Source organism: Bacillus rossius, chromosome 6 (assembly GCF_032445375.1).
Source record: "Bacillus rossius redtenbacheri isolate Brsri chromosome 6, Brsri_v3, whole genome shotgun sequence".
NCBI lineage: Eukaryota > Metazoa > Arthropoda > Insecta > Phasmatodea > Bacillidae > Bacillus > Bacillus rossius.
The window spans coordinates 34,209,615-34,236,694 of NC_086334.1; the positions used below are offsets into that span (position 1 = coordinate 34,209,615).

Genomic DNA, 27,080 nt, shown 5'->3' on the forward strand with positions numbered 1-27,080 from the left:
ACTGATTTTTGAGTTACGATAGCCTTGTACTCAGGGTGCGATGTGCGCCGCGCGCGCGCATGGAAGATAACAAGGATTGTCCGCTTTATACCGCCGTCTTCCCACACACACGCGCGATGCAAGTAGAGACCTGAGGGGTTGCTGTCCTCGTGCACCGACTCGTTCTCCTTGGAGCCCTGCTGCGCGGCGAGGGCTGAGAGGCACCGCTCGCGCAGCACCTCGCCCAGGTGGCGCAGGTCGGCCAGCGGCCGCTCCTGCAGCTCCGCGTCGCACGCCACCGCCTCCAGCCGCTTCAGCGGCACGCAGAACCGCTTGTAGCTGCGCACGAACCTGCGGATCTGAGCACCCGGCGGCGCGTCCCGGCGGCAGTTTAGGCACGGCGACACTGCTCACAACTAGGTGAATACATACATACATACTCCATCACGGTTTCTACAGAAATAGAATCTCTTCAGAATTCCCCGACTTTTCCCCGTTTTCCAGAAATTTAAGAGGAAAAATTCCCCGACTTTCTTTTGAAGTGCATACCATAAATACTAACGTGCATATATGATTAATTTGTAATATAAAAATTTCAACATGAGGTAAAATTGAAGTGTTTTTTTTTTTTTGTGTTATTTTAACGGCAGAATTGCGAATGTGTGTGTTTTTTTTTCCCCTTCGGCATGGCTGGCGAGAGCCCTTCGACCCATATTGCCGGGTTGAATACTTTTGTAGCACGAAGTGCGGTACGCAGAATTTATGTTTTTAGCAGAGGGTTTGTTTGATATGCAGTTGCCGTGTGCCTTAAGCAGCAGCCTTTTAGCGGGGTCATTCGGTAGCGGTACGAGCGAATTGAAACAAAGCTTTGTTTGAATTATACGCAACTTTAAATTTCCAGAATTCGTAGAATTTTCCCTGACATTTCCCAGAATTACCTGACCATTTTAATTTCCCTGACAATTCCCGGGTTTCCCGGTTTTCTAGTCCTGTAGCAACCATGTTCATACATTTTTCTAATGTTGTACAGTAATATCCCTCACTTTCATTCCCATAAAATTATGAGTTTTTAAACTTCCTTGAAGAAGTCTTGATGCAACTTGGTTTAAGTATTTTTTTTTAATTACCAAACGAAAAAGAAACCTTACATTTATGGGGAGAGGTAGAGAGGCAGGAAATTCCCACTTCAAGGTACTCTTCGGTGATTCTTGGATCGGAGAAATTGGTTGACCGTCGCTACAAAAATTCCTAAATTTCTAGGCTGAAAGAAGGGAAATTTTGGCCTCGCTTGTGAACGATGAATTCAAAAACAAAAATCAGCAAACAAAATTCTTGTTACGTGAAATGTGCTTGTATAAATTTGGGGTTGGCAAAACATTTTTTTTTCCAATTTGAACTGGAGAAAAATCCATAGATACAACTTGAGTGTTCAATCAACACATCCTGTGCAACATACACAAACATAATAACAATGTAGGAAACATTTTCCAAGATATCAACTGTCACTGCTTGAAAATAAAACAAACATTGTACAATCAAAAATTACTTACGTACTAGTAAGATAAAATTAAGAAATTAATGCTTTTAAAACGTTAACGTATTACAATTTGGTACAGTAAAGCCCCGTCGTTAAGACCTTGTTTATTACCTCTTTATTACAACCCCTTTTCAACAAAGCATGAAAATTTTTTGTTAATAAGTTTAAAATTGGGATAAAATCAGCTGAAAATTTATTTGAAGCATGTTGCATTGCGTTTCTCTTTGCAAAAACTGTACTGCACGAGATGCAGTGGGAACCTTCTCCTCCTTGCTGATCCTGTCCTCCCTCCTACCAAAGATAATGGGTTCCATGGCGCCGGCATGTCTGCGCACCAGCCGTCTGGCACCCGACAGCCTCAGCCAACACTGGTGATATTGCTTGCTTTTAGACACGCTACCCTCTCTGTTTACTCCTGTTATTATGACGCACATTTGCGAGATTTTGGATCTCTCTTTGCTTTGCTTGCTGTTTATTTACGACTTATTACTCACCCTCTTTTATCGCATAATGGTCGCACGCGCGTAATCGTCGCACCCATATTTTAGGGCGTCAAAATTTGGATAAAAAAAACCTCTCGCGTAAATGTCGCATAATGTTTTTGATCCTGCTATTAGATTCCTAGCGCTTTATGTGGATATTTTTTCCGTATAAAACGATGTATTATAAAATAGAATTCTAATATATATATATTCGGACATTACCACTTACTTATTTAATTAACGGAAATACGAAGTTGTCTGACATGTAAGTTATCTATTAAAGACTTTTTAAACGTTATAACTTATAACGTTATAACCTTCATCCCTTCCTCAGCGTCGCCGCGGTATATCCCGTAAAAAACTGTAGCCAGCGCTCGTTGCAATCATTAATGTTTGGTTATGTTGCTTTCCGTATAGAGCGCGCGCACGTAGCAGAATATCGATATCTTGCCGAGTGCATACAATGTGCGCTCTCTATCAGGTGCTGAGTTAACTACGTTTGATAGTCCGCATTCTTTCGTGATGTGTACTACGGTAGTTACGCGTTTGTTCGGCTTGCATTTGGATCACAGATGTTTTTCTATTTAAAATTGAATAAAGGTTTTAGTTGTATGACTTATTAATTTAAATTGTTTGACATGCTCTTTTATACTTCCCTTTTTAAATAAATATACTTTCCATGAATGGGTTTTGTTTTTATGAATAACTTTATATAACAAAAAAAAAATTTTCAGCATAATTGTCGCACCTCTACTTTTCAAACTTGATTTTAGAATAAAATGTGCGACGATTATGCGAGAAGACACTGTACTTTTTTTAACTACGAATCAGTTGCACTTTATAATTGATTTTGTGACAACCCACACATTTAATACAATATACAGACTCCTGACTTGTGTAAAATGAGTAGAAAGTAGGGCTGTGCAGCGTTCCAAAAATCGGGAAAAGTTTTAGGATCACTAAAATATTTTTTGTTGAACAGGAAAAAAAAAATTCAGGATTTTTTTTTTTAGATTTGTTCATTTGGAAGGTTTTTATTTTCAACTACATTCAGCAAAAAAAAAAAACTAATACAGAAAAAGACTGCTTCAACATAGTTTGTCTGAGACATAACCGCATTATCTGCTTACTTAATTTTACCGAAAAGAGACTAAAAATATATTAAATATTAGAAATGTCAGCAAACTGATAAAATGTTTATAGGTACGTGTCCATAAAACAGGAGACAACACTGGCCAGTCTGGTGGCTATTTTCATTGTAAACATGGATAAGGATCTTTTATAGGTAGATCAGTTACAAGAGTTGTGCTAAAAACTTAAGGTATAAGGACTGTGTTATCCTGAAATGCATGTTTTTCGAGTACATTTACTCAGTGACCCAACCGGATGTACACCCACCCCTTCGACCTGCAAGTCAACTTTTTTTTTTTGTTAGCTATGGGAAGAAATAATTGGCTGAGCTGACAAAATATAAACAACCCAGTGGAGAGGGGAGCGCTGGACACTGGGAGTCATTTGATTTGTAGTTGTTTATTATCTACCCAAGAAATGTGTTGACAGTTCTAATCCCTTTTTTAAAAGCTTGAGAGGCAGCTAGCTTTCATCATTGATGTTATCAAACAAAAGGGTAAAATCCAGTTTTTATATTATTCTGCTTGAATGACTAATCTTCCTATCTCAATTTTTTTTTTGTTTCCAATTTTCTCAAAAATTAAGTTGAAAATTATTCTTCAATTCAACTTCAACTTTCCGAAACTTTGCACACCCCTAGTATAAATACTATAAATGAAAAACATAAAAAGCTAAAGATACACATTTAAAAATGAAATTTGATTTGATTGTTTATAATTATTTAGTCAAGACACAACAATTGTATCTGATGTCTTTCTACATAAAATACACAAAAAAGAACATAAACACTAATTTCTTATACACATGTAATATCACTAACTTTATATACCAACACAACAACACTATGACTTGTGCTAGTTGTAAAGGTCATGGCATATGGTAAAAATCTGTTAGATTGTTACTTGGCACATCAATATATTATTTACCTTTTTGCAAGGCGACAAATTAAAAATAAGCAATTCATATATTTATCACCATTTAAAAACCTCATTTAGCCCGAATGGCAATACATCACCAGTTCTGGTAAACCTGATGAACTGCTTGGAGTAATTTTCATAACAAACTACAAGTAATAATAGTCATACCAACCTCTGCATCTGTAAAGCCTTTAATGTTCTCTCTTGGTGCTAATCTTGGACGCCCTCTTTTCTTTGGCCTGTCATCGTCACTATCTTCCTCTCCACTCGATTCAGTCTCATCTTTCTTCTTACGCTTCCGGCTGCCCCTGCCTTCTCCTACAAAAAAAAAGTATTAATTGTTTTGAGCAAATGTTAACTACATTAATGATATCACATGATACATCACCTATGATGCACTAGTACCAGTTGAAAAGCCTCAAAAATATCTCAAGGAAAGTGTTTTAAAAGCTCATTAATATTGTTATGGAATGAGAATGCAATCATACATCTAGTCCCATTTAAACCATGTTAAAAGCTAAGCTTAAGAAATGAAGTATTGCATCAACTTCAAATCAAATTTAAAACAAATCAATTAAAAGAAAACCAAATCATACATTCAAAAGTGCACATACAACTAACATTACCCTAAATTCTAGACAATATTTTTATTTTGGAGAAAACACGTAAGATATTTACAAATATTTTTTTTATTTCTTGCTTATATTTTTAATTGATAAACTACTCTAAAAAATAACATTATTTACAATTTACAGCTACATATTTATACTCTAGTAACAAGGTGTGTCCTACGTAATTACATATATACATAATAAGACCTTTACATCACCCTCAATTTTCAGGTCACAAAGTGGTCGCTTGTAAATAATTATTAAACAAAACCCAGGATCACTAAATTAAACTGTAGATGTATCTTGCACAATATCTACAGATGGCTCCATCCCCTTTCCTGTATATTCACTAGATTGAAAGTAAAAGAAGTTAGAAAAACTTGTGCGTCTATTGCCTGCAGGAGATATCCCCCCAAAACATGGTTTCATTGGAAGTTTACTGCATTTTCACCAGGAAAGGGTGAAAATGTAAATTATTGCCAGATTCATCAGAACTAAGGACTGGGTACCTGGACCAAAACATCACTATGGCAAAATACTGTAATTGATGTTAAAGGTTAAAAACTTTTAACAGCTGTTTCAACCAAAACACATTAATTTACACATTGCCTAATAAGAAAAAATATACGTTGTATAAACCTGGAAAGACCAAAATATATACATTTTTTTGTTTTAACATTTTTCAATGAAAATTAAAATATCTAAAACAATATCTTCATTAGTAGTATAAAGACTAATTTCACTGAACCACATACCATCCGAGTCGGATTGGTTGATTTGCTGCAACGTTTTGCGACTGCGTGGCGGTAGATACAGATCATCCATCTCCTTTTGTCTTTCTTCCTCTTCAACTTTTTTGCGGATGTCCAAAGGAATGATGTCATCCTAAAAAAACAGAGAATGAATTGAGAACCAAAAACACAAACAATTGTTCATTTAATCATTCAAGACAAAGCAAGTGCACTTTGAAATATTTTTTAACTAAGAAGCATTATCAGCCTCTACTGATTACAAATGATCGAATCAAACATATTAATTATTGTTTGGTGGTTACTAAAACCAATGACATACCCATGATGTTATCAATGTTATAAACAAGTCTTCAGATGCTTATTATTTGTTGTCAATGAACAGGGGAAAAGAGGGGGAAAATGTAGTTTATTCAAATGTAATTTAACTTTTTTTTTCCAAATAAATAATGGTTGCAAAATTTCATTAAAATAACACAGAAGATAACAGACTAACAAGGAACAGGAATATATTATGGACAATAATTAAATGTTTGTTTTTAAGTTGACATCTCGTCTATAACATGGGTGTTTTAAGACTATAATGCAAAATGACACAGACTGGGGTACTGGAAAAACCACAACCATGAGCTACTGTACGAACCCAGAGCCAATTGAATGTGTCCACTGTCCTATCACAGCATTACCGCACATCATTTATAAATGATAATGGCTCGCTTCCAGCCTAAATAACTTTCAAAAGAACTGTAATGATGCGTACGATTTTAAACAGCATCTCAGATGCATCCTTTTTAATGAATACAGGTGTAGAGATTATACAGACATTTCAGGTATTTTTATTGTGAGCTCCATGTAAATGTTACATCAAGGAATCAAACATTTATGTCTGTTAAAGCAACTTGAATATAATAAGGCATGAAATATAAGATTTTTCAATTATAATGTGACTTCAATTATAAAAGATAACTTCAATTTAAAACCAACTCATATAAAAGAGGGCCTAAAATGCAAGTAATAAAATAATATATGACTAAATACAAAAATCAAAAAGACTCAAAAATTATGAAGAATTTCACTGCGGCTGTCTTACAAGTGAAATGATTTTTACTTTTATTTCCATCTCCTTTAAAAATTTTAAAACTTTGAAAATTAACCTATAAAAAATGCATTACCAATAATAATACTATTAAGTTGAATAATTTTTATGTGAATTTTTTATTCAAATGTTTTATTAGTGTATTAAAGTTTAATTTCATTACACATGTAAGAATTTTTTTATTTTCCAAAAGAGCAAAGGACTTTTCTAATCCTGAAAACCCTTTCCTGTAAGTGATAAACCTAAACCAACGATTTTAATTTTAATTTTGTAAATAGCAGTATTCAAAGAATCCTAATATATTATATCCATGCCACCTGAAATACCAGAACCATAGGAGTTCAGTATGTGAAGATATACAAATTTCAAAAATTTAATTATAAGTTGAATTTCAGTATAAAATGTGTTACAAACGTATTACAAGTTTTAAGATTATGCCACATAAAAATAATTTTAACAAGTTTAATTGTTTCCTTGTGGAACGAAAAGAACTTTTTATCAGACAATAAAAATATTTTATGTATATATATTCCTATGTAATTTCTATGGACCATGCGAGTTCCGTAATAACCTCTTTATAAAGCACCTTACTATAACTATTTCTCACTTTGAAGTATATATTATCAGGTTCCCAACAAGATGTTTTATATTTAGTAACAGTTCAGCACAAAGCACTTTAATTATTAAGCATTTAAAGAGGTGGGTTTTTTTTCCGGAACATCGTAATGCACGGGGATTTTTCGACTGACCCAGTCCTTGGTGTCCTCGTCGGGCTCCTGCTGCGGCGGAGCGACCTCCTCCTCCTCCAAGGGCACGAAGCTGGCCACTTTGAAGGCCGACAGCAGCTCGTCCCCCACCATCGCCGGGGCGTCGTCCCTCGTCTCCGCACGCCGCAGGATCTCGTCAATGTCGCACTGCAACGTGAAACTGTACTGGTGATTGGCTTGCGTAGTGCACTTATGAACAATTATTTTTTTTTGTTTCAAAAAATCTGCAAGAAAAAAAATACTGAACAGTTAAAATTGTAAAACTAAAAGTATGCCAGTTAATAAAAAAAAATTAGCACCGTTGGTGTGTCACACCATCCAATTTTTTATGAAATGGTCATTTGAAAATCATGTTACATGCTAGAGTAAACAAAGTAGAGGTCTGCGAGTACTATCAATCATGTAAATGCGTTCTTTACTGCCCTGAAGCACTCATTGGTGTGTCACACCATTCATATTGTTTATGAAATGGTCATTTGAAAATCACGTAAAGTGCTAGAGTAAATAAAGTAGAGGTCTGCGAGTACTATCAATCATGTAAATGCGTTCTTTACTGCCCTGAAGCACTCATTGGTGTGTCACACCATTCATATTGTTTATGAAATGGTCATTTGAAAATCACGTAAAGTGCTAGAGTAAATAAAGTAGAGGTCTGCGAGTACTATCAATCATGTAAATGCGTTCTTTACTGCCCTGAAGCACTCATTGGTGTGTCACACCATTCATATTGTTTATGAAATGGTCATTTGAAAATCACGTAAAGTGCTAGAGTAAATAAAGTAGAGGTCTGCGAGTACTATCAATCATGTAAATGCATTCTTTACTGCCCTGAAGCACTCATTGGTGTGTCACACCATCCATATTGTTTATGAAATGGTCATTTGAAAATCATGTTAAGTGCTAGAGTAAACAAAGTAGAGGTCTGCGAGTACTATCAATCATGTAAATGCGTTCTTTACTGCCCTGAAGCACTCATTGGTGTGTCACGCCATCCATATTATTTATGAAATGGTCATTTGAAAATCATGTTACATGCTAGAGTAAACAAAGTAGAGGTCTGCGAGTACTATCAATCATGTAAATGCATTCTTTACTGCCCTGAAGCACTCATTGGTGTGTCACACCATCCATATTATTTATGAAATGGTCATTTGAAAATCATGTTAAGCGCTAGAGTAAACAAAGTAGAGGTCTGCGAGTACTATCAATCATGTAAATGCATTCTTTAATGCCCTGAAGCACTCATTGGTGTGTCACACCATCCATATTATTTATGAAATGGTCATTTGAAAATCATGTTAAGCGCTAGAGCAAACGAAGTAGAGGTCTGCGAGTGCTGTCGATCATGCAAGTGTATTCCACAACGGTCCAGCCTGAAGCACTCACGGCCAGCTCGTCGACGCCATCCTCCTCGTCCTTGAACAGCTCCTCCGCCCCGAACTTGAGGATGGCCGTGAGCTCCTCCTTGTTGAAGGGCGCGGCAGACGAGCTGGCCTTCTTGTCCAGCACGGTGCGGCCGGTGGTGTCCATGCGCTGGATCACCAGGTGGTCCAGCACCATCTTCTGCTTGGCGCGCTCCACTATGTCCTCCTCCACAGAGTTGCGCGTCACCAGGCGGTAGATGTTCACCTGCGCACGCCACGCCAAACCGTCGAGGTTATCCCTGGCCCCCGGGCACCGTCGGCCCGGGGAAGTACGACATGCAGGGACAATAGCTAATGATTATTTAAACAATATCAAACCAGATTTAAAGAGTTATTTATTCAAGGTTTTCCACTCCTGGCCAATAAATGTTCACTGATGAATGGGTTATAATTAGAGACCGGAAAAATTCGTGAATTCATTTCGCGACAGGCTAAAATACAAATAGTTATACCTCAGTGATGCCTCTGCTATTGGCTCACAACTCACCTGGATGACTCTGGGCCAATGAGAAACACCCGACCAAAGCTTTATAATTATCACAGGCTGCTAGTACGTTGGGACGTCTCACAAGACAGCAACCAATGAGTGGGCGGCATTTGACAGAGTGTACGTAGAACTATGGAGTTCATCCTAGAAGTCATTGAACCCGCGAATTTTTCAGGTCTCTAGTTATAATGTAACTAATAAACACAGTTATGTTAAAGTAAACGAAACAAATTGTGAAAAAAATTGACCTGATTCTTCTGGCCGATGCGGTGAGCGCGAGCCTGAGCTTGCAAGTCGTTCTGAGGGTTCCAGTCAGAATCAAAAATGATCACCGTGTCTGCAGTTGCAAGGTTTATCCCCAGACCCCCTGCACGAGTTGACAACAGAAAGCAGAAGTCCTGAAATTAAAGAAAAAATAAATGCATTAAAAAAAACAGTGAAACAATACCACACCAGTTGAGTGAACTTACATCTATTGTGCCATTGCAGCTAAGGTTAATAATTTCACATACCCAAGTAAGATTAGTGAAAAAATTTTCTATCTGTTAATGGTGCTCTACCCCGTCGAAAAAGGCATCTGGTTTAGAAAGAGAGGACAAAACAGTCTCAGACTGGACTAGAATAAAGTTGCCTGTTTACAGGAGAGACCAGATAAGCAGTTGGTCACAATTAATTTCCATCAGTTCCTATTGTGGGATCACAGAAACCTATAACTTATTATTTTGTATGTGATAAAAATAAAGGGGTGGGGGGAATTAATCTTGAATGAGTTGGTCTGAAAACAGTGAAAACCATCATCTTTCACACTTATGTTGTGTTCTATTACTAGGGGTAGTCAAATTTTGTTAATGACGAAATCGCGAAATTTTAAAAAAATCACTTGCACATGATGTGTAATACAAATAACCTTACTTGGTAGTGATAAGACGTTAATATACCGCATTTTGTTTTAACGAATTTGCTGTGATGCGCGAAATCCGTAGTTTTTCACGAAATATGATTAAATTGCGATATTCGCGCGAAATTAACCTTTTTTATCGAGAAAAATCACGTTGAATCATTCTGGGACCTGCACAAAACGTTTATTATTCCAAGAGGTTATATGTGAGATGCCATCTTTGCTTTTGTTTTTCTCTAGCACCCATAGAGTAGAGTGTGGCAATAAACATTAACACTTTAGCTACTGGTGGACAAATCACAAATGGCGTTGGTAGTTACGTTTGTCAAAATGTTCTATGATTTTGTTTTCACGAGTGCGTGTCTGTCGAGTTAGGGAAAGTTCTTTATTTCCGAGTGGATGCAATGTCTCTCTTCCGCATCTATGATCGTTTTCCGTTAAAGTTTTTGTGTCATTTTGGTCATATTACTGTGGTCACTGGATAAACGTATAAAATGCTGAAAGTTGTGTTTTCGAAAGAGCTAAAGAATATGACGACGAAGGATTTTACGTGTTCAGTAAAGAAAAAGGCATCATGATGTGCAAGTTCTGTAATGTGCAAGTCGACTGGAAAATAAAATACACGTGTGAAAAACACTGTAAATTTCGAGCATCGCACAAGGTGAACAAAGCATCAGGTTCTGGAACTAAGTGTCAAGTTACTCTAGAAGCATATATTTCACGAATGAAAATTATTACATCCAGACGTACGCCTACTCAGTCTCCGTCGTCGCACACGTTCGTACGAGACGTAGAAGGCCATAAAACGGCAAAAATTACATTATTCTGCCGACTGCAAATGAGTCTGGTGATGCAATCGTCGATAGGCCTTAACTCAACCTTTGTTCCTCTCTCTGAATCGGCCAAACGCAGTCCAGAAAAATAGCGTCACTTACAGGGCTCGATTTTAGCACCTGTCCGCCTGCCCGGGACAGGCAAAATCTCGTCCGGACAGGCAAAATAAAAAAGGCAACTGTCCGGTGGACAGGTGCAACTTGTGATGCCGAGGTTATTCGGACGCAATAATGTAGCAGAGGTGATTAATAACATTTATGCGACAGCGACCGCAAATAAAACGTCTTTGACAATATCTATAAATAAACAATAATGGCTGAAAGTGAGTTTGATCCAGCACCAGCAATAAATCTCTGGTATCATAATGTTCAGAGAAAACGTCGACCCTTTCGAAGATGTTCAAGACAAAATCAGCCAAGTAATTTGTGCAGTGACTCAGACAGTGACTCGTCTGAAAATGATGATTAAATAAGGATGTTAAGTGTGTGATAAAAATAGGTGCAAAATATAGCAAAAATCCTTTTTTCTCACTTTTTCAGCCACTTTGAAATTTTTTTTATTTGGGTAAAACAGCGGACAGGCAAATTGGATGGCGGACAGGCAAATTTTCGATTACACCTGTCCGTTGGGCAGGTTAAAATATTCCTTAAAATCTAGCCCTGGTCACTTACATATTAGCCAATCAAATCATTACTTTCAAAATGCTAATTGTTGTATCTGGGCGTCCTAGCCGAGGCGACTATTTATTTTTGTAGTTGTCACGGCAATGCACGAAAATAAATGCCGGCCAAGAGTGCCAACATATACATGAACAAATACCGCACACGCAGTTCAGGCGGTGAAAAACGTAAACAAATAAAAAAAACAATACTCTGTACTGTTGAATAAGTACAGTGTTTTGGTGGGGACTAGTTTGCAGGAAATATATAATAGCTGATTTTCAGAGATAGTCAAAATGGACTTGAGCCACTAACGTTTCTGATCAGTTTCCGATTTTTTTGTATGTAATCTTGAGAATTTTAATTACAAATGCAGCGTGCTAAATTTTAGATGTGCATGTACTTCTAAACATTGTTTTTGATAAATTTTGACCAAATAAAACAATTATTGCATAAAACATATACATATGTATAAAATTATAATGACGAAATAGTTATTTTTTCTAACTAACCAATTTTTTTTTCACCAAAATTTTGCACCGAAATAACTCTTTTTATTCACAGAAATGGGCCTTATTTATTTACCATTTTTTATTGGCCCTATCTATTACAGATACACATTAAGCCTCATCAGTAGGGTTAAGATAATATTGTCAATTGAGATATAACTGAAATAACATCACAAAGCATGTCAATAGAACATATTACACAATACTACATATAAAATTTAGCACATGTAACTAAAACAATATCAATCAGCAATTTGAACAAACTTCACTCACACCACAATAACTGTATCTTTTACTATGGTAAATTCATTGAATGTAATTTATTTAGCATGAATTTTGTACTAAAATGTATAAAGTATAAACTTAAAGGAATGGAATAAATAAATATTATATTGCTTGATTTGGCATCTCATATTTGTTACACATTTTACATTAAAAACTTTGGCACATTTTTTGAACATGCAAAAAATTGTTGATTATTTTATATACATATTTCTAGTAGTTCTGTTCTGGACAAGCTTGTGTGTTATTAGGAAATCCAGGAAAACAGTACATAAAATCGAACAAAAGCTATGTAAAATCTGAGTAAAAAGTTTCTGCTAAAACATAAAGTGGTGAAGAAAATCAAGTTTAAAAATTAAAGTTACTTCTAAAAGTTTAGTAAAAATTGTTTATTTTTGGCTTTTATTCCCTTAAAAAAATGTATAGACTATGAAAAAAACTTGAGAATTTTTAGCAATTCTGAACTAAAAAACTTCCGGAAAAAAGCTAAAGATTCTATAATGCTTTTTTTTAGTTTTTTTACTTCTTGATTTTTTTTTACACTTATTCATCATTCTCTGGGGAATTTTTATATTTAAAGTAGTTTAGCATTTTTAAATTCAGAGATCTGGCAACAATCAAGTTACTATCGTTAAAAATTCTTTGGGGTGGAATCCAGCTGTTGGCATTTTTAGTTTGCTCAGAGTTTATCATTACTCTCCTATTTCATTTCAGGAAAGTTTTTCCTGTATTTTGAAAAGTTACAGTTCACATTTGGTATTCCCGTAATAAACATACTGACGTTTGAGAATCTAGCAAGATCACTAATCAGTTGAGACAATATGTTATAATTTTATATTTAGTCCAATTATATTTTTAAAACAGAAGATTTCAGTTTTTTACAAAAAATGTTTTTAATACTTACTCCACCAAAATATTGTATTTGTTTGCTGCATTCATAAAATAAAATTGTTTATAATAAATTAGTCTAAAACAGATACATTTCGAATAATAAAAATAAAATGGTGAGCATTTGTGGATTAAAAATAATTAAACTAGAGGTGCACAGTAAAACAAATTAAGGATTAATTTTTTTGATCTATGAACTTTGGTACAGTTTTTGTCTAGAAATAATGACACTCATTGAAGTTCAAACATTAAAATATTACTTTTTTTTGTGATTTTAATTAATTTTTGGTTAAATGCTAATTAATTCCACAATAAAACTTTCATTTCAATGCTATTACGGAGTATTAACTTTGCATTTCGGTGTTATGCAATGTATTGAATGCTTTTCTGTGTTATTTCGGTTTTATCGCATTTAATCATATAATCTTGTCCTTACTGATCCATAGGGACACCTGTATTTCGTGATTTCATTTCATGTCAAGGTATTTCACAAAACACTGTAGCCTTTTTTTTAAGAGTCATGTCATGCAAATTTTGAGGGTGCAGCAGTACGGTGACCACATTCTCATCGGCCCCATCAAGAGCAGGACGACACCTCTCACCGACCTCAGCCAACAACCACAGGAGAAAAGCTACAGTATTTTGCGGAATGCCTCGACACAAAATGTATTCGCGAAATACAGGTGTCCCTGCCGATCCGGCATGGTCGTGATCCCGGTCGTGAGGGATGAGTTCTCCCCCGCGAAGGCGCCCTCGCGCACACTCGCCTGGGAACCTTCCGCGTTGAAGTGGTCCAGGGCCTGCTTCCTCAGCTCGCCCTTGATGCCGCCGTCCAGCCGCTGGAAGGGGAAGTGGCGCTGCTGCAGGTACTCTGCCAGGATGTCGAGCATGCGCACCATCTGGGAGAAGATGAGGACGCGGTGGCCCGTCTCCTTCAGCCGCACCAGCAGCTTGTCTAAGAGCACCAGCTTCCCGGAGCCGCGGATCAGGGACTGTCGGAACACCGACCGAGACACCGTCAGGTACAAACCAAGACTCAAGGCATCACCCATCTTACCTGACATCACCTGACAATACCTAGTTGGAAAATTCAACTTCTAATATTTTTTCTTAGTGCAACTGGACAGTAAATATCTATTTTCATGCAAAGAAATTACTTGTCTTTTGTATTCTGTAAACAACTGTACGGACAGTGATTCATTATGATTTTCTATGATTGGCAATGAATATAATTTGAAAAGTTTTACAAGTCTTTTCTTAAATCAGCAACTAATCATAACATTCGTGTGTGTGTGTGTGTGTGCCTTCATCATTCAAATACATTTCCAAAATTATTATGTTTTTTTTCCAAATTGGTGATGAGTGTTTTGGAGACCTTTATTATATTTACCACAAGGTGTTTATAATGTCTGGGCTGTCAAGATGATGATTTTCATCAGCTGGCACAGGAGGACTAACAGGATTTACAGACACAATGTAAGATCACAGTTTTAATATAATACTTTTAATGACTTGACTGGTTCTCTAACCAGAAGAAATATCACTTTGTCAAAAAAAGCAAAGGTTTCATTTATTTCTCCCACAAATAACCACGTCCAATTTGTCTTTTGTACTTCCTGTTTCCGGAGAAAGGTGGCCAGTCTCGGAAGACTAACAAGTGTTAAAATTGAACCATAGAAGTGACATTTCATAAACAATACGTAATGTCATTTCAGAAACTAAAAAGTTTAAAATGTCCCAAATAACAAAGAGGAACCCTTATGAATAGTTTGTGCCTTACTGTTGATACCTTTAGTTTTAATGGGAAAAAACACAGTGAATATTATAAAGGAGGTGAATATTAACTGTTCATTTTTAAATTAGTAAGAATATAAAATGGTTATGTCATTATATTAAAAACTTCTTTAAGTTGTTCTTATATAATATAAAAATGTTCATATTATTAGTGATGGGCCGAGACTCGAAAATTCGAGTCGAGTCGAGCGAGTAGCATCAGCTCGGCTCGGCTCGGCATTCGAGTTTGTTTTACTCGACGGGGCGAAACTCGAAAGGAAATTGGGTAAAACTCTATGATAAAATATAATAAAATTGAATTACAATTCTTAATATCTCCTTACATGACTTCGGCAGACACTAAAAATACGTACGTAAGACCGAAACACGTACTTACAAACAATGACGACAATCGGCCATATTATTTATATTTTAGTTTTACATATTGCCAACTTAACAGGTGTGACCACATAGCAAAGACGAACACATTTTTAATAAACAAAACACGAATTAAATTTTATAATCATAATATCGGCCCAAATATTACTTTTTTTTAGTAAATCCGTGCTACAATCGGCGCAACGTTACAATAATAAATTAACGGTAGCGTTATATTTGTGTTACAGAGCACATGTTTGCGACTGATACGCCACCAATCACGAAATGGCAGTTAAAAAAAAAAACTTTGCTCCACTAATTTTAGGTAGTGTAGGTTGGCGAACATGAATTTTTTTTCCGTGTTTGTTTACACAATTACGTTCGGCGAGATTGCATTTTGTATAATTGTTTGCTATCCAAGTTAAGTGGCAAGTTAAAATTAATTATGAAGTATAAAGTATTTTATAAAGTGTAACCACAAAAGGATGGATTGGTTGGAAGTGCCAGCTTGCGATTGGCCGGCAACGTAACGGCGTTAGTGTTATAGCAATAATCTTTAAATGTATTATATTTGTTATGGGAACGTTTATTGTAATGTTGCGTTAATTGTAGCACGGCCTTACACTTCCCATAAGTGAAAGTTTTCAAAAATGTTCTAATGATTGTGTGAAACGTAACCTAAACTTCGCGCCAACAAGCCTAAATTATATTCATTTTTTTACTGACTCGTGAATGCTGCACGCCGCAGCTAACTCGTTCGGCCCAAAATAAGGTAAATATGTAGTTGAGCGGTATTTGCGAAAAAAAATGTTAAAAACTGAAAATACTTTAATTATATGCTCTTTAAATTCCTCTTTTCATTAAAGCCGGCAGATATAAGAAATTCCAAATACTTTATGAGATATCGAATTTTTTAATTTTCATAGTTGGGCGATGGTAAATATTTACTTGGGCGGTATTTCCGAAAAAAAATGTTAAAAATCCGAAAATACCTTTATTTTATGCTCTTCAACTTCCTCTTTTCATTAAAAGTGGCGGAGGTAAGAAATTCCAAATACGTTAGGAGATATCGAATTTTTAAATTTCATTATTAGAGTTGAGCGGTATTTGCAAAAAAAAATGTTAAAAATCCGAAAATACCTTTATGATATGCTCTTCAACTTCCTCTTTTCATTAAAAGCGGCGGAGATAAGAAATTCCAAATACTTTAGGAGATATCGAATTTTTTAATTTTGCAATACAAGACCTGTGGAACCATTCGAGCGGCGCAATTTTTGTTATTTTGCCGTGTGTTCGTGAGACGTGAATACGTGAATCGTGAATGCGTAATTAATAAAATGGTTGATTAGGTCAGGTCAGTTACATTATTAATACTTTCAAACTAAGCCGACATTAAAAATTATTTTGTGAATTAATTTTAATGGCTGTTTAGTTTTAAAATATTTATAATGTAACTGACCTGACCAAACAAACCCGGACAAAGGGTGAACAGTAAACTAAAATGGTCGATTAGGTCAGGTCAGTTACATTATAAATACTTTCAAACTAAGGTGATATTAAAAATAATGTGAATTAATTTTAATTATTCCTTAGTTTTAAATTATTTATAATGTAACTGACCTTACCTAACAAACCCGTAACAAAGGATGTACAGTAACAACTGAGGTAAATTTTTTTGTTACTTATTACTTGCGCAACAATATCAAAATAACAAATAAGACTTTAAAATTAGAAACGTTAAAAACTCACCAAGTTGGAGGCGGTAATTAAACACCGTTTTAAACAATAATTGAACTAAATAATCACGTATTAGTTCATTTGAATTCTGGCCTATCACGAACAATCACGTGACATCATTATCCAATAAAAAAAAATACTCGTACGTAAACAAGAAACAATGGTCCACGCACGCCACAGGAATGCGCTGGTTTTGTGCTGAAATTTAAAAATTCGATATCTCCTAAAGTATTTGGAATTTCTAATCTCCGCCGCTTTTAATGAAAAGAGGAAGTTGAAGAGCATATAATAAAGGTATTTTCGGATTTTTAACATTTTTTTTCGCAAATACCGCTCAACTACATATGAAGAAATTTAAAAATTCGATATCTCCTAAAGTATTTGGAATTTCTAATCTCCGCCGCTTTTAATGAAAAGAGGAAGTTGAAGAACATTATATAAAGGTATTTTCGGATTTTTAACATTTTTTTTCGGAAATACCGCCCAAGTAAATATTTACCAAAGCCGGCAGATATAAGAAATTCCAAATACTTTAGGAGATATCAAATTTTTTAATTTTCATAGTTGGGCAATATTTGTTAAATAAAATTTAAAAATTCAGAAAATACTTTTTTCTATGCTCTATACCTCAATTATTGAATTGTATTATATCAGTTAAGAATTTATTCTAAATGAATTATTTGTATTAATACTTGTATTTTAAATATATTTGATTACGTGGGCCAGTCTAAGGACTCTTAGCAGTAAAGTGCAAATATTCAAGCTCGACTTAAGTGTCAAAGATTCAAATAAAAATTCAGACTCGAATCGACTCGACTTGAATTTATGATCTACAAACTCGACTCGAATGGACTCGAACTAATTATTGTATAATTCGACTCGACTCGACTTAAAAATTTGCAGGTTCGTACATCTCTACATATTATCAAAATAATAACAGTGTTTATGATTTAATTTATACATGCATATGACGGGATCAACATGTTTGTACACAACATTGAATTAATTGTACATGTATCAAGTAGACATTAAAAAATTAAGTCATTTTTACATAAACAGACTCAAATCAAATCACAAACTTAGAAATTATGGGACAAAAAATGGCATTGCTTTAGAAATAACTCAACACACATCACACAAAAAATGCCCATACCTGTAAATTGTAGCCTCAATGTAGTTAGTTACCTGTATGTGTTCCTCTGGCGGTGGACGCTGCTCATATTCCACAGGTTTGGTGAGAAACGCATGGTTGCAACACTTCTTCAACTCTATCATGATGTTGAGGAAAGTGCTAGATGAACCTTTAACACCCTTCCGAAGAGCATTATAGTTTTTCGTAAGTATCCACTTGTAGTACTGCTTCTGCAGCATCGTCATCTCCACCCTAAGTATTTGTTCCACCTGACAAAACACACAATCATTACATGCAAAAGAACCATAATAAGTCAGCCACTATTAGACAGCCAAAAGGATTCATAAAATAAAATTTGTTTACAATCTTGATACTTGGTAGTACATTGAAGAGCACAGAAAGTGAACCACAGAGGAGTGAAGGACATGGATACTCAGGGCAGAACCTGGGTAGGAAGTCAGTTAATACTTTGTTCTTTCACATCAACTACTGCATTCCTGCAAATTAAATTGTCTTTTTATTATTCTATATTAATATTGGAAAAAAATCCTACTAGCTTTGATTTTTTAAATATATATATGGAAAAAATACTTCCAAATAAATTTAATTTTTTTCAAAAATTACATAAAAAGACATAATATGAAACGCTCATCTCTTTAACACATAAATAAAATTTTTAAGTGTTTGTGGTAACTTTCGTAGTATCTATATACCTGTTTACCTAACACATTAACTTTTTCATCAGTTGAAATAAGAGAAATAAAAAAGAAATTGATACAAGCCAATACCGAGCTGAAAGTGTGAAAAGTGTGATCAAGTGTTTAAATAGGTTTTCACAGGCAGCAAGAGATAATAAAGATGAAATAAAATTAACAATGAGCAAAAATGGTTTTTTTTTTAGCAAACCTTTCAATGTTAAAGTGAATGGGTTTCCCTATTCTAGGCAAGCTTTGGTAATTAACACAGTTATAGGTAATCCACAAAACTTTGAGGATCTTTTACAGCACAAAATTTTATTTAAGCTACTGTGATTCATTACATTTTATTTTAATGAGTAACTCCAAAAATTATTTTCCGAAAAAAAATCATAATGATGTGAAATAATGTTCATAGATAATCTCTTCACTGCATTTACTTGTTCTACATAAATACATTTAATATCAGAAAAAGTATCAAAACAAAAATAAGTTATCAAAGCAGACAAAAATACAATAATTACATACATTTAAAAATATTTAGTATCTATTTTTTTTTAAATACAAAACAGCATTTTTTTAATAAGTTAGCACATATTTTTGCTGTATATCTTTTCACGGCACAAATAAATTATTCTTGCTGTAAATTATTATGTAAAAAATATATATACTAACTTATTTATATATATTACTAATTTAACTCATGTAGTTAAAAAATGCTACCTGCTAAGACCACAGCATGTAAATCTATTAAACTGGAATTATTTCAAAATATGCATTAATAAAATTAATAGAATAAATACCTTCGCTGGAAGGGATTTCTCAACATCCTTCTTCACTCTACGGATGATAAATGGCTCAAGTTGCTTGTGGAGTTTTGAGTAACCTTTCTGTGCTGCATTGTCATGTTCTTTCTCAAATTCCTCCCAAGAAGCAAACCTGAAAGATATTCACAGTGCACACAGACAAAAAAATGGTGATACCATGCACTAAACTCTCTACTTTTGAAATTTTTATTTATTTTGAGTAGAGATATGCACTTTTCATAAAATTTAAAAAAAATCTATAAACGCAAAATTCACATCTAATTTTGTTTTAATGAGATATAAGATATAAAATTCATAAAACGAGAAATGTAATGTGAATAAACAATGCTATCGATGAATGATCATAAACATTACAAATACAGTGCAAGCTTTAATACCAGCACTATATTTTTGACTGCATAATGAAACTGCTATTAAGATTTTATTCTAAACCAAAATATTACTGCATAAACCTGAATAAAATAAATTTCCGTATATACAATTTTTTTTTTCTCCATTAACAAAACGAGGGAAAAAATGTAAAGAGAATATTAGTTGCACAATAACAAACCTACAAAAAAATATGGGCAGCTGAATTAGGGTGGTTAATTGGCTAAAAAAATATGAAACTAAAAAAAAAATTAAGAAAAATGTTTTTGAATGTTAGCTATGAATATTCATTTTTACATGTTGCTACGCTTGTTTACAATTCCAAATACTTTCTATCTTAAATGTATTTTAACCTTAATGTATTATAGATACACAGAGTAAAGGGGAAATTTATGAGTTAGTTTCTCATAATAATTGCAATTATTTACTTTTATTTGTGATCAGGTCAAAAAACGTGGTACCTCTTAATCTCAGTTCCAAAACAAAGAATCACAATTTCAAATTTATACACAACGTATAACAGACGAACAACCGTGTAGCAGCATACCAATAGAGGTTCGAGGAGAATGCATTTCTTAGAATGAGTTATTTTGGGTAATTTAGGTAATTTATAAAAACGTTTTAACCTCAATGAGTTTTTTCCTGTACTATCTGTTCAGAATCCATCAATCTGCAACAGTTGTATCGGCATATCAGCATGTTGGCAAAAATTTATGAATCGGTACAACTCTAGTTATAACCTATATCTGTTCATCTTTGTCGCCACTGTGTACTGCACATAAAAATGTAGCCAGTGCTATTTGGCATCATTTATGTTTGGTTACCATGATACCCGTATAGAGCGCGTACACCTAGTTGAATATCATCAATATCTCACCGATTACATGCAACGCACGCACTCCGTCTAGTGCAGAGTAAACTATTGCTGATTGTCCGCACTCTTTTGTGGTTAGTGTGTAATACAACGATAGTTATATTAGCCATGATGCCAACTAGCACTGGCTACATTTTTTATAAGCAGCAAGCACACAGCGATGACAAAGACGAACAGATAAAGGTTATAACGTTTCAAAAAGTCTTAAAAAAATGTACACATCAGACAAACTCGTATTTCGTTAATTAAATAAGTAAGCAGTAACAACCGAATGAATATTAGATTTTAACTTCAAATTAAATAGTTTTATAAGGGAAAACCATATCACCACAGTGCTCGAAATATCAGGGGAAAAATCTCATGTGACATTTATTGGAGAATTATTTTCTCAAAATGTTGACACCCTTAAAAAAAAAGATGCGATGATTACGCAATAAAACACTGGCAATATGGCGAGTTAGCTGCTACTGTGCATGCGCATAGTAGTAGATCGATCGTTGATTTATACCTCGTGGCAACAATCACATTCACTTTGTTTAGTGTCCATGGCAAAAGTGTGCCAGTGCTACATAACTTAATTCAACTCTGGTGTGGTTTTGTAGATAAAATGCTGCTGGAATTAAGTGAAAATAGACAGTTGCACCATTTAGCCCCTGGTGTACAAATGAATGGTCGCAATAAGTCAACCTGAATGTGTGCTGTTCGTGTTTGTCAGCTCAAGTTTGTAAAATAATCCCAGTTTCCCACGGGCCCAGTCAAGGCACACATACACAAGTCTCGCGACGTCAAAGCGACCCGCTTCACGCTCGCCGAACCAGTCTGTCTGTGCTGCTGCATTCCTGAACACAAAAAGCCAGTCAGCTTTGTCTCGTCCTCGGCAACTGCAGTGGTCCAGTGTTCGAGTCTTACGATTTCAATCATGATTTTAAAGTTTCACCAACCCTTTCCACAAATGCAGATTCATAAGAAAAAAGCACACACTGTGTGTTTGTCAAACCAGGCTCACTTGTTGGGCATGATGAAGTGCAGCAGGCTCCAGAGCTCCTTGAGGCTGTTCTGCAAGGGCGTGCCGGTGATGAGCAGGCGATGGTTCGTGTCGAACTCCATCAGCGCCTTGTAGAGCAAGGAGTCGTCGTTCTTGAGGCGGTGCGCCTCGTCCACCATCAGGGCCGCCCAGCTCAGGCCGCCCAGGAAGGCCTTGTCCTTCAGCACGATCTCGTACGTCGTGAGGATCGCGTTGAACTTGAGCCGCTTCGAGCCCGCGTAGCACCACTCGTACTGGCGGATCTGCAACAACGCCAATTGTCTTTACATCACCACGCTCGTCAAAGTAAACCAAATAGCAGATGGCCGACGGATTACTCCAACCCTAGAAATATCACCCCATCGCTCGTATTTGAAAGATTTTGATTTTTAAGGAATCATATTTGAAGGAAAAAATTTAAGGAAATTGAAATATATTAAATTCAAACTTTTAACACTAACAAATCTGAAGTTTAATTTAAATATGTAGCTATTTTGATAAAAATTTACGATACATATTGACTCAGGAAACAATTAGTAAAACATTACAAGCGTATAAAGTTTCAGCACTATAGTATATATTTTTTTAATTTCTTGTACATTATTTTATTTTGACCCTTGAGACCTAGATTTGGTGTGTGCATGCCTGAGTGTGTGTATACATGCATGTTTGCATGAGTGCGTGAGCACATGCACATGCATGAGCTTTCATGTGTGTATGTGTGAGAGTGTGAGAGTGAGAGAGAGTGAAATAGTGTGAGTGAGAGAGTGTGTGTGAGTGTGAGTATGGGTGAGTATGGGTGAGTGTGTGAGTGTGTGAGTGTGAGTGAATAAGTGATTGTGTGTGGGGGGGGGGGGGAGTTTTTTTTTTTTTTTTTTTTTTTTTTTCCTACATTTGGTAGGGTGTTAGGCTTTAGAAGTCTTTGCTGTGAATATGTGACCAGATGTTTTACATGAGATCTATATAGAAGTTTTTTCTCTTTGCAGTCACGTTCTGAACTAAACTAATCACAGAGCTGGCATGCCGTTTTTCTACCCTCTGATCTGAAAACTATCTACTTTAACACCTGCGCAATGTTTTGATTTTAACAGACACATATTTATCCTTATCAGTATGCTGTCAGTTCTAATCTATTTTTAACAACATGCCGGACACTCTACTCCTTTTCCTAAAATAATTTAGCTAATAACATGGATGTTGGTAATGGTTCCGAATTACTGTGTTGAATCCAGCTATTCTACATTAGTCTTCTAAAAATTTACGTGGCCAGAAGTAGCAAAAAACTCCACGTAAATAACCCTAAAACATTAGAAAAATCCTATTTGGTCCCCGCCTGACGAGAAAATCTGTGACCCTGAAATTTTTCCAGACTTTCAAGATCCTGCACAGCCGTATTCATAAATAACTAAATATTCATTTTATAGAAAATCCTATCTGGTCCCAGCCTGGCGAGAAAATCTTCTGTGATCCCAAAATTTTTCCATACTTTCAAGATCCTGCACACCCATATTCATAAATGACTGAATATTCATTTTTTCAAACTGTTAGTATTCTAAATCAAATTGAATATGAATAATAAAATATTTGTTTCGATATTCAAAAATATGAATATTTGCACAGGCATACCAGTTTTGACATTTTTCTACAATGTGAAACATGCATCTTTGTTTCTTAAAATGATGCAATATTGTAACTTTAAACATTTCAAGAGCATGTGTTTTTAGACAATCAATTACACAAGATAACAGAAAAACTTACGATGTCCCTGGACGAGACATCACCAAGGTAGGTGACAATGTTCATCTCAGGGGCCCACTGAGAGAACTCTCGCTGCCAAGATGTCATCGTTGACAGTGGTACGACCACAAGAAATGGCCCAAACAGTTGTTGTGTGTGGAACAAGTAGTACAGGAAGCAAATTGTCTGCAAACAGAACAATAATATTTTCCAATATTTCGTCATATCTTTCAAGTTAACATAAATATGTTTAAAGAAGATACATAATCAGTTGGTTCAATTAAGGTGAAGCATGCTGCTAAAGTGGAAGCAATATCCTACATTTCAGTAGTAGGTAATTAGAAAATATGGTTGTTTATTTTTAAGTTAATTTTTAAAAGTATATTGAGCCTGTGTTATATTTTCTACAGATTATATTATTTTAGTTGAAATGATAATCGTTGTCTATGAGTGAAAATATGGACAAAAAATATTGAGATCTCTGGGATCATGGCAAAATAAATTTTTGTTTGTGTTCCCACACTTCAACGTGAAGGAAAAGATGAAGAGAGAATTCACTGTTGTTGGCAATTTAGAATGATTATTAACGACTAATATCATGTGTCGCACTAGGATGCAAATAGTATATATTACATAGTTGGCTTGAAGGGAAGTTATGTGAACACACATATTTATGATTATGATGACATTACAAATTCGTAACTTCTTGCTAACCTGTATAGTCTTGCCCAGCCCCATCTCATCAGCCAGGATGACAGAGTTTTCCTTGCACCAGGAATGGATGAGCCAGTTCAAGCCATCAAGCTGGTAGTCACGCAAGACCAGAACCTGCAAACAGCATTCTCCATGGTCACAGTCATATCTTACTGTTAGGGAAAAAACATTTTATGGTGAAAATGAAATAAAATTGAATAACGCCTACTACACAATGTTACACTAAAATGCAAATCAAGTCAAGTCAAATCATGTATTATATTCCTGTATTTAAAACACACCTTTACTACCTACCATTTAATTAACTGATTCTGGTATTTAACAAGTGAATTGTAAATTTAATTATATTCCCTATATTGAGAACCACCTTCTTTACGAGCTAAAATTTTCATAACTGATTATGGTAAAAACATTTTTGTCAATTAATAGTTTGTGTCTTACTATATCTGACCAACATACACCTTTATTGATAATTATTTTATTGAAAGGAAAACTAGCATTGTTAATAAGATCTAAATGACACTATTTTTATTAAAATAGTATCATTAACAATTTTATCCTTTCATAAATTCTTACAGAAATTTCTGAATTAAAACCCTGGCTCCCTAATACACATAGCATAGGTGTGAACCATTGTAAACTTATTACAAAAAAATATTTTTTAAAAAGATTACAAGTATGTTAATACAAAAGGTAGCTACTAGAGCTAACCGACCTGGTCGCCGCCCATGTACTCTGGCTGCGACTTGACTTGGACAAACTTCGGCCGATGCCTCAGCACCCGACAGTGCTTAGAGGGCGTTCGTTTCGAGTCTTCCCGCTCCCGAAACTCCGCTATCTTGTTTGGCCACTTCTTCACAATGAGGGAGCCATCCTCCCAGGTAGCCTCCGCGTATGGCAAGCTCTCCCACTTGATGTAATAGTCGGGATGCGCTCCTTCCGGCTTTATGAATTCAGCTGAAAACACAAGTATTCAAAGAATAAGTTACAAATGTTGAATCGCTGCACTAAGCAATATTCCTAACTTCATAATTTCGCATTTAAAAATGTTCCAATCACTTACTTTTACTTCATACAAAAAAAATATGTATTTAATATAATTACAAAGTTTAATACTTTTGTACGTTACCACCAAAAACATATACTAGCCATAATTTATTTATTATGGTCATCTGTTGAGGACCAATTATAGGTGAATATACTAACTTTGTTTTTTAAATAAAAACCTTTCTGGTATAGTTCGCATTGTTCTGATGCCATTTTTTATTGCAGTAAAGAAGATTAGTGATAAATGGAAAGAATAATTATTTTCTGCCATTTCTTTAAAAAAAATATATATATATTAAAATCTTATTGATTTTTCTTTAGCAACAAAATAACTAGCAATTGGAAGAGCTCTGGTTCCAATCCTGGTCCATCCGTGATTACGGTCTTCCGTGGATTCTTGGAATCACTCCAGGAAATTTTCTTGTATGGTTCATTACGATAGACAATGTCCTATTTTTCCCTCAATTTGCCTGACTCGTAGTGTGTTATTAGTGTTTGCCTGTTTATCTCAAATGACTTTCTTTTTGACAGCAATAAAACCTAAATAAATGCACAATTCACTGACCAGTTTTTCATTATATGAATTTGTTTATTAAACAATACACTACAGAGCATCATTAAAAACATTTTTAAAAGATCACATGATAAAAAACAAATTAAGATTAAATGGAACATATTTCAAACAAATGCAAGTCCCTTGAATGTTTTTAAGAATCTCTACCGGGAGTTTCATGGGTTAAAATTATTATGAAAATGCATTCTAGCCCTTTTCAACCTTCTAAAAATACAGTTTTAAGAACTACTCTCATGACCTGAGCGGTATTATTTAACGCTTTTCGTAAACAGAAACCCACACAGTTACCTCAAGCCGTTTTAAACTGGCGTGGTTTTTTCTGAAGCTATGCACACCGTGAGTGTGCCCAGGTAGACGGGAGGCTCAAGCCGTGTTAACTGTGAGAGTCAAGACACACCAAACAGCAAGCGAGAAGACGCACCTATGATCCTCTCCACCTGGTTGTAGCTCTTCATCAGCTCCGCCTGCAGTTCCAGCTGGCACTCGAAGTACTCTATGTCCTCCGGAGTTGCGTGCTGCCTCCAGAAGGCCAGCTCGTCCTCCCGCCTCACAAAGTTGTCCAGCTTCTTCAGGCCCTTCACCTGACAGACAGCACACGTCTGCTCTCAACCACGGGATTAGGGAATGTCAGGAGATGGCATGCTCTGACTTGGTTGAAGTCACTTTCGCCACATCTATACTAATATTATAAAGCTGAAGAGTTTGTTTGTTTGAACGCGCTAATCTCAGGAACCACTGGTCCGATTTGAAAAATTCTTTCAGTGTTGGATAGTACATTTATCGAGGAAGGCTATAGGGATAGGCTATATTATATTATCAATAATATTAGGGATCCTTACTAAAAGTCCAATGTATAATGAGCGGCGCAAGAGTGATCTGCCTGTAGACTGCCGTAGCGAAGTACCATTACTGTAAATGGGAGATGTGGCTTAATTTTTTTCCATTAGTA

General features: G+C 35.3%; 1 protein-coding gene across 2 annotated transcripts in view; it reads right to left on the reverse strand.

Moving 5' to 3' along the window:
- LOC134533016 (chromodomain-helicase-DNA-binding protein 1) overlaps positions 1–27,080 on the reverse strand; it is a 90,659-nt gene that overhangs the window by 33,055 nt on the left and 30,524 nt on the right. For both annotated transcript variants that reach the window (XM_063370150.1, XM_063370149.1), the window contains exons 8-21: positions 26,553–26,712; positions 25,226–25,467; positions 24,511–24,624; positions 23,818–23,982; positions 22,042–22,322; positions 19,769–19,904; positions 18,324–18,539; positions 14,018–14,242; positions 9,429–9,578; positions 8,656–8,898; positions 7,252–7,416; positions 5,413–5,542; positions 4,219–4,364; positions 131–338 (exon numbers count right to left, since the gene is read on the reverse strand). In XM_063370150.1, the coding sequence (XP_063226220.1) occupies positions 131–338; positions 4,219–4,364; positions 5,413–5,542; positions 7,252–7,416; positions 8,656–8,898; positions 9,429–9,578; positions 14,018–14,242; positions 18,324–18,539; positions 19,769–19,904; positions 22,042–22,322; positions 23,818–23,982; positions 24,511–24,624; positions 25,226–25,467; positions 26,553–26,712 (2,581 nt within the window). The remainder of the gene's footprint in view (positions 1–130; positions 339–4,218; positions 4,365–5,412; positions 5,543–7,251; positions 7,417–8,655; positions 8,899–9,428; positions 9,579–14,017; positions 14,243–18,323; positions 18,540–19,768; positions 19,905–22,041; positions 22,323–23,817; positions 23,983–24,510; positions 24,625–25,225; positions 25,468–26,552; positions 26,713–27,080) is intronic.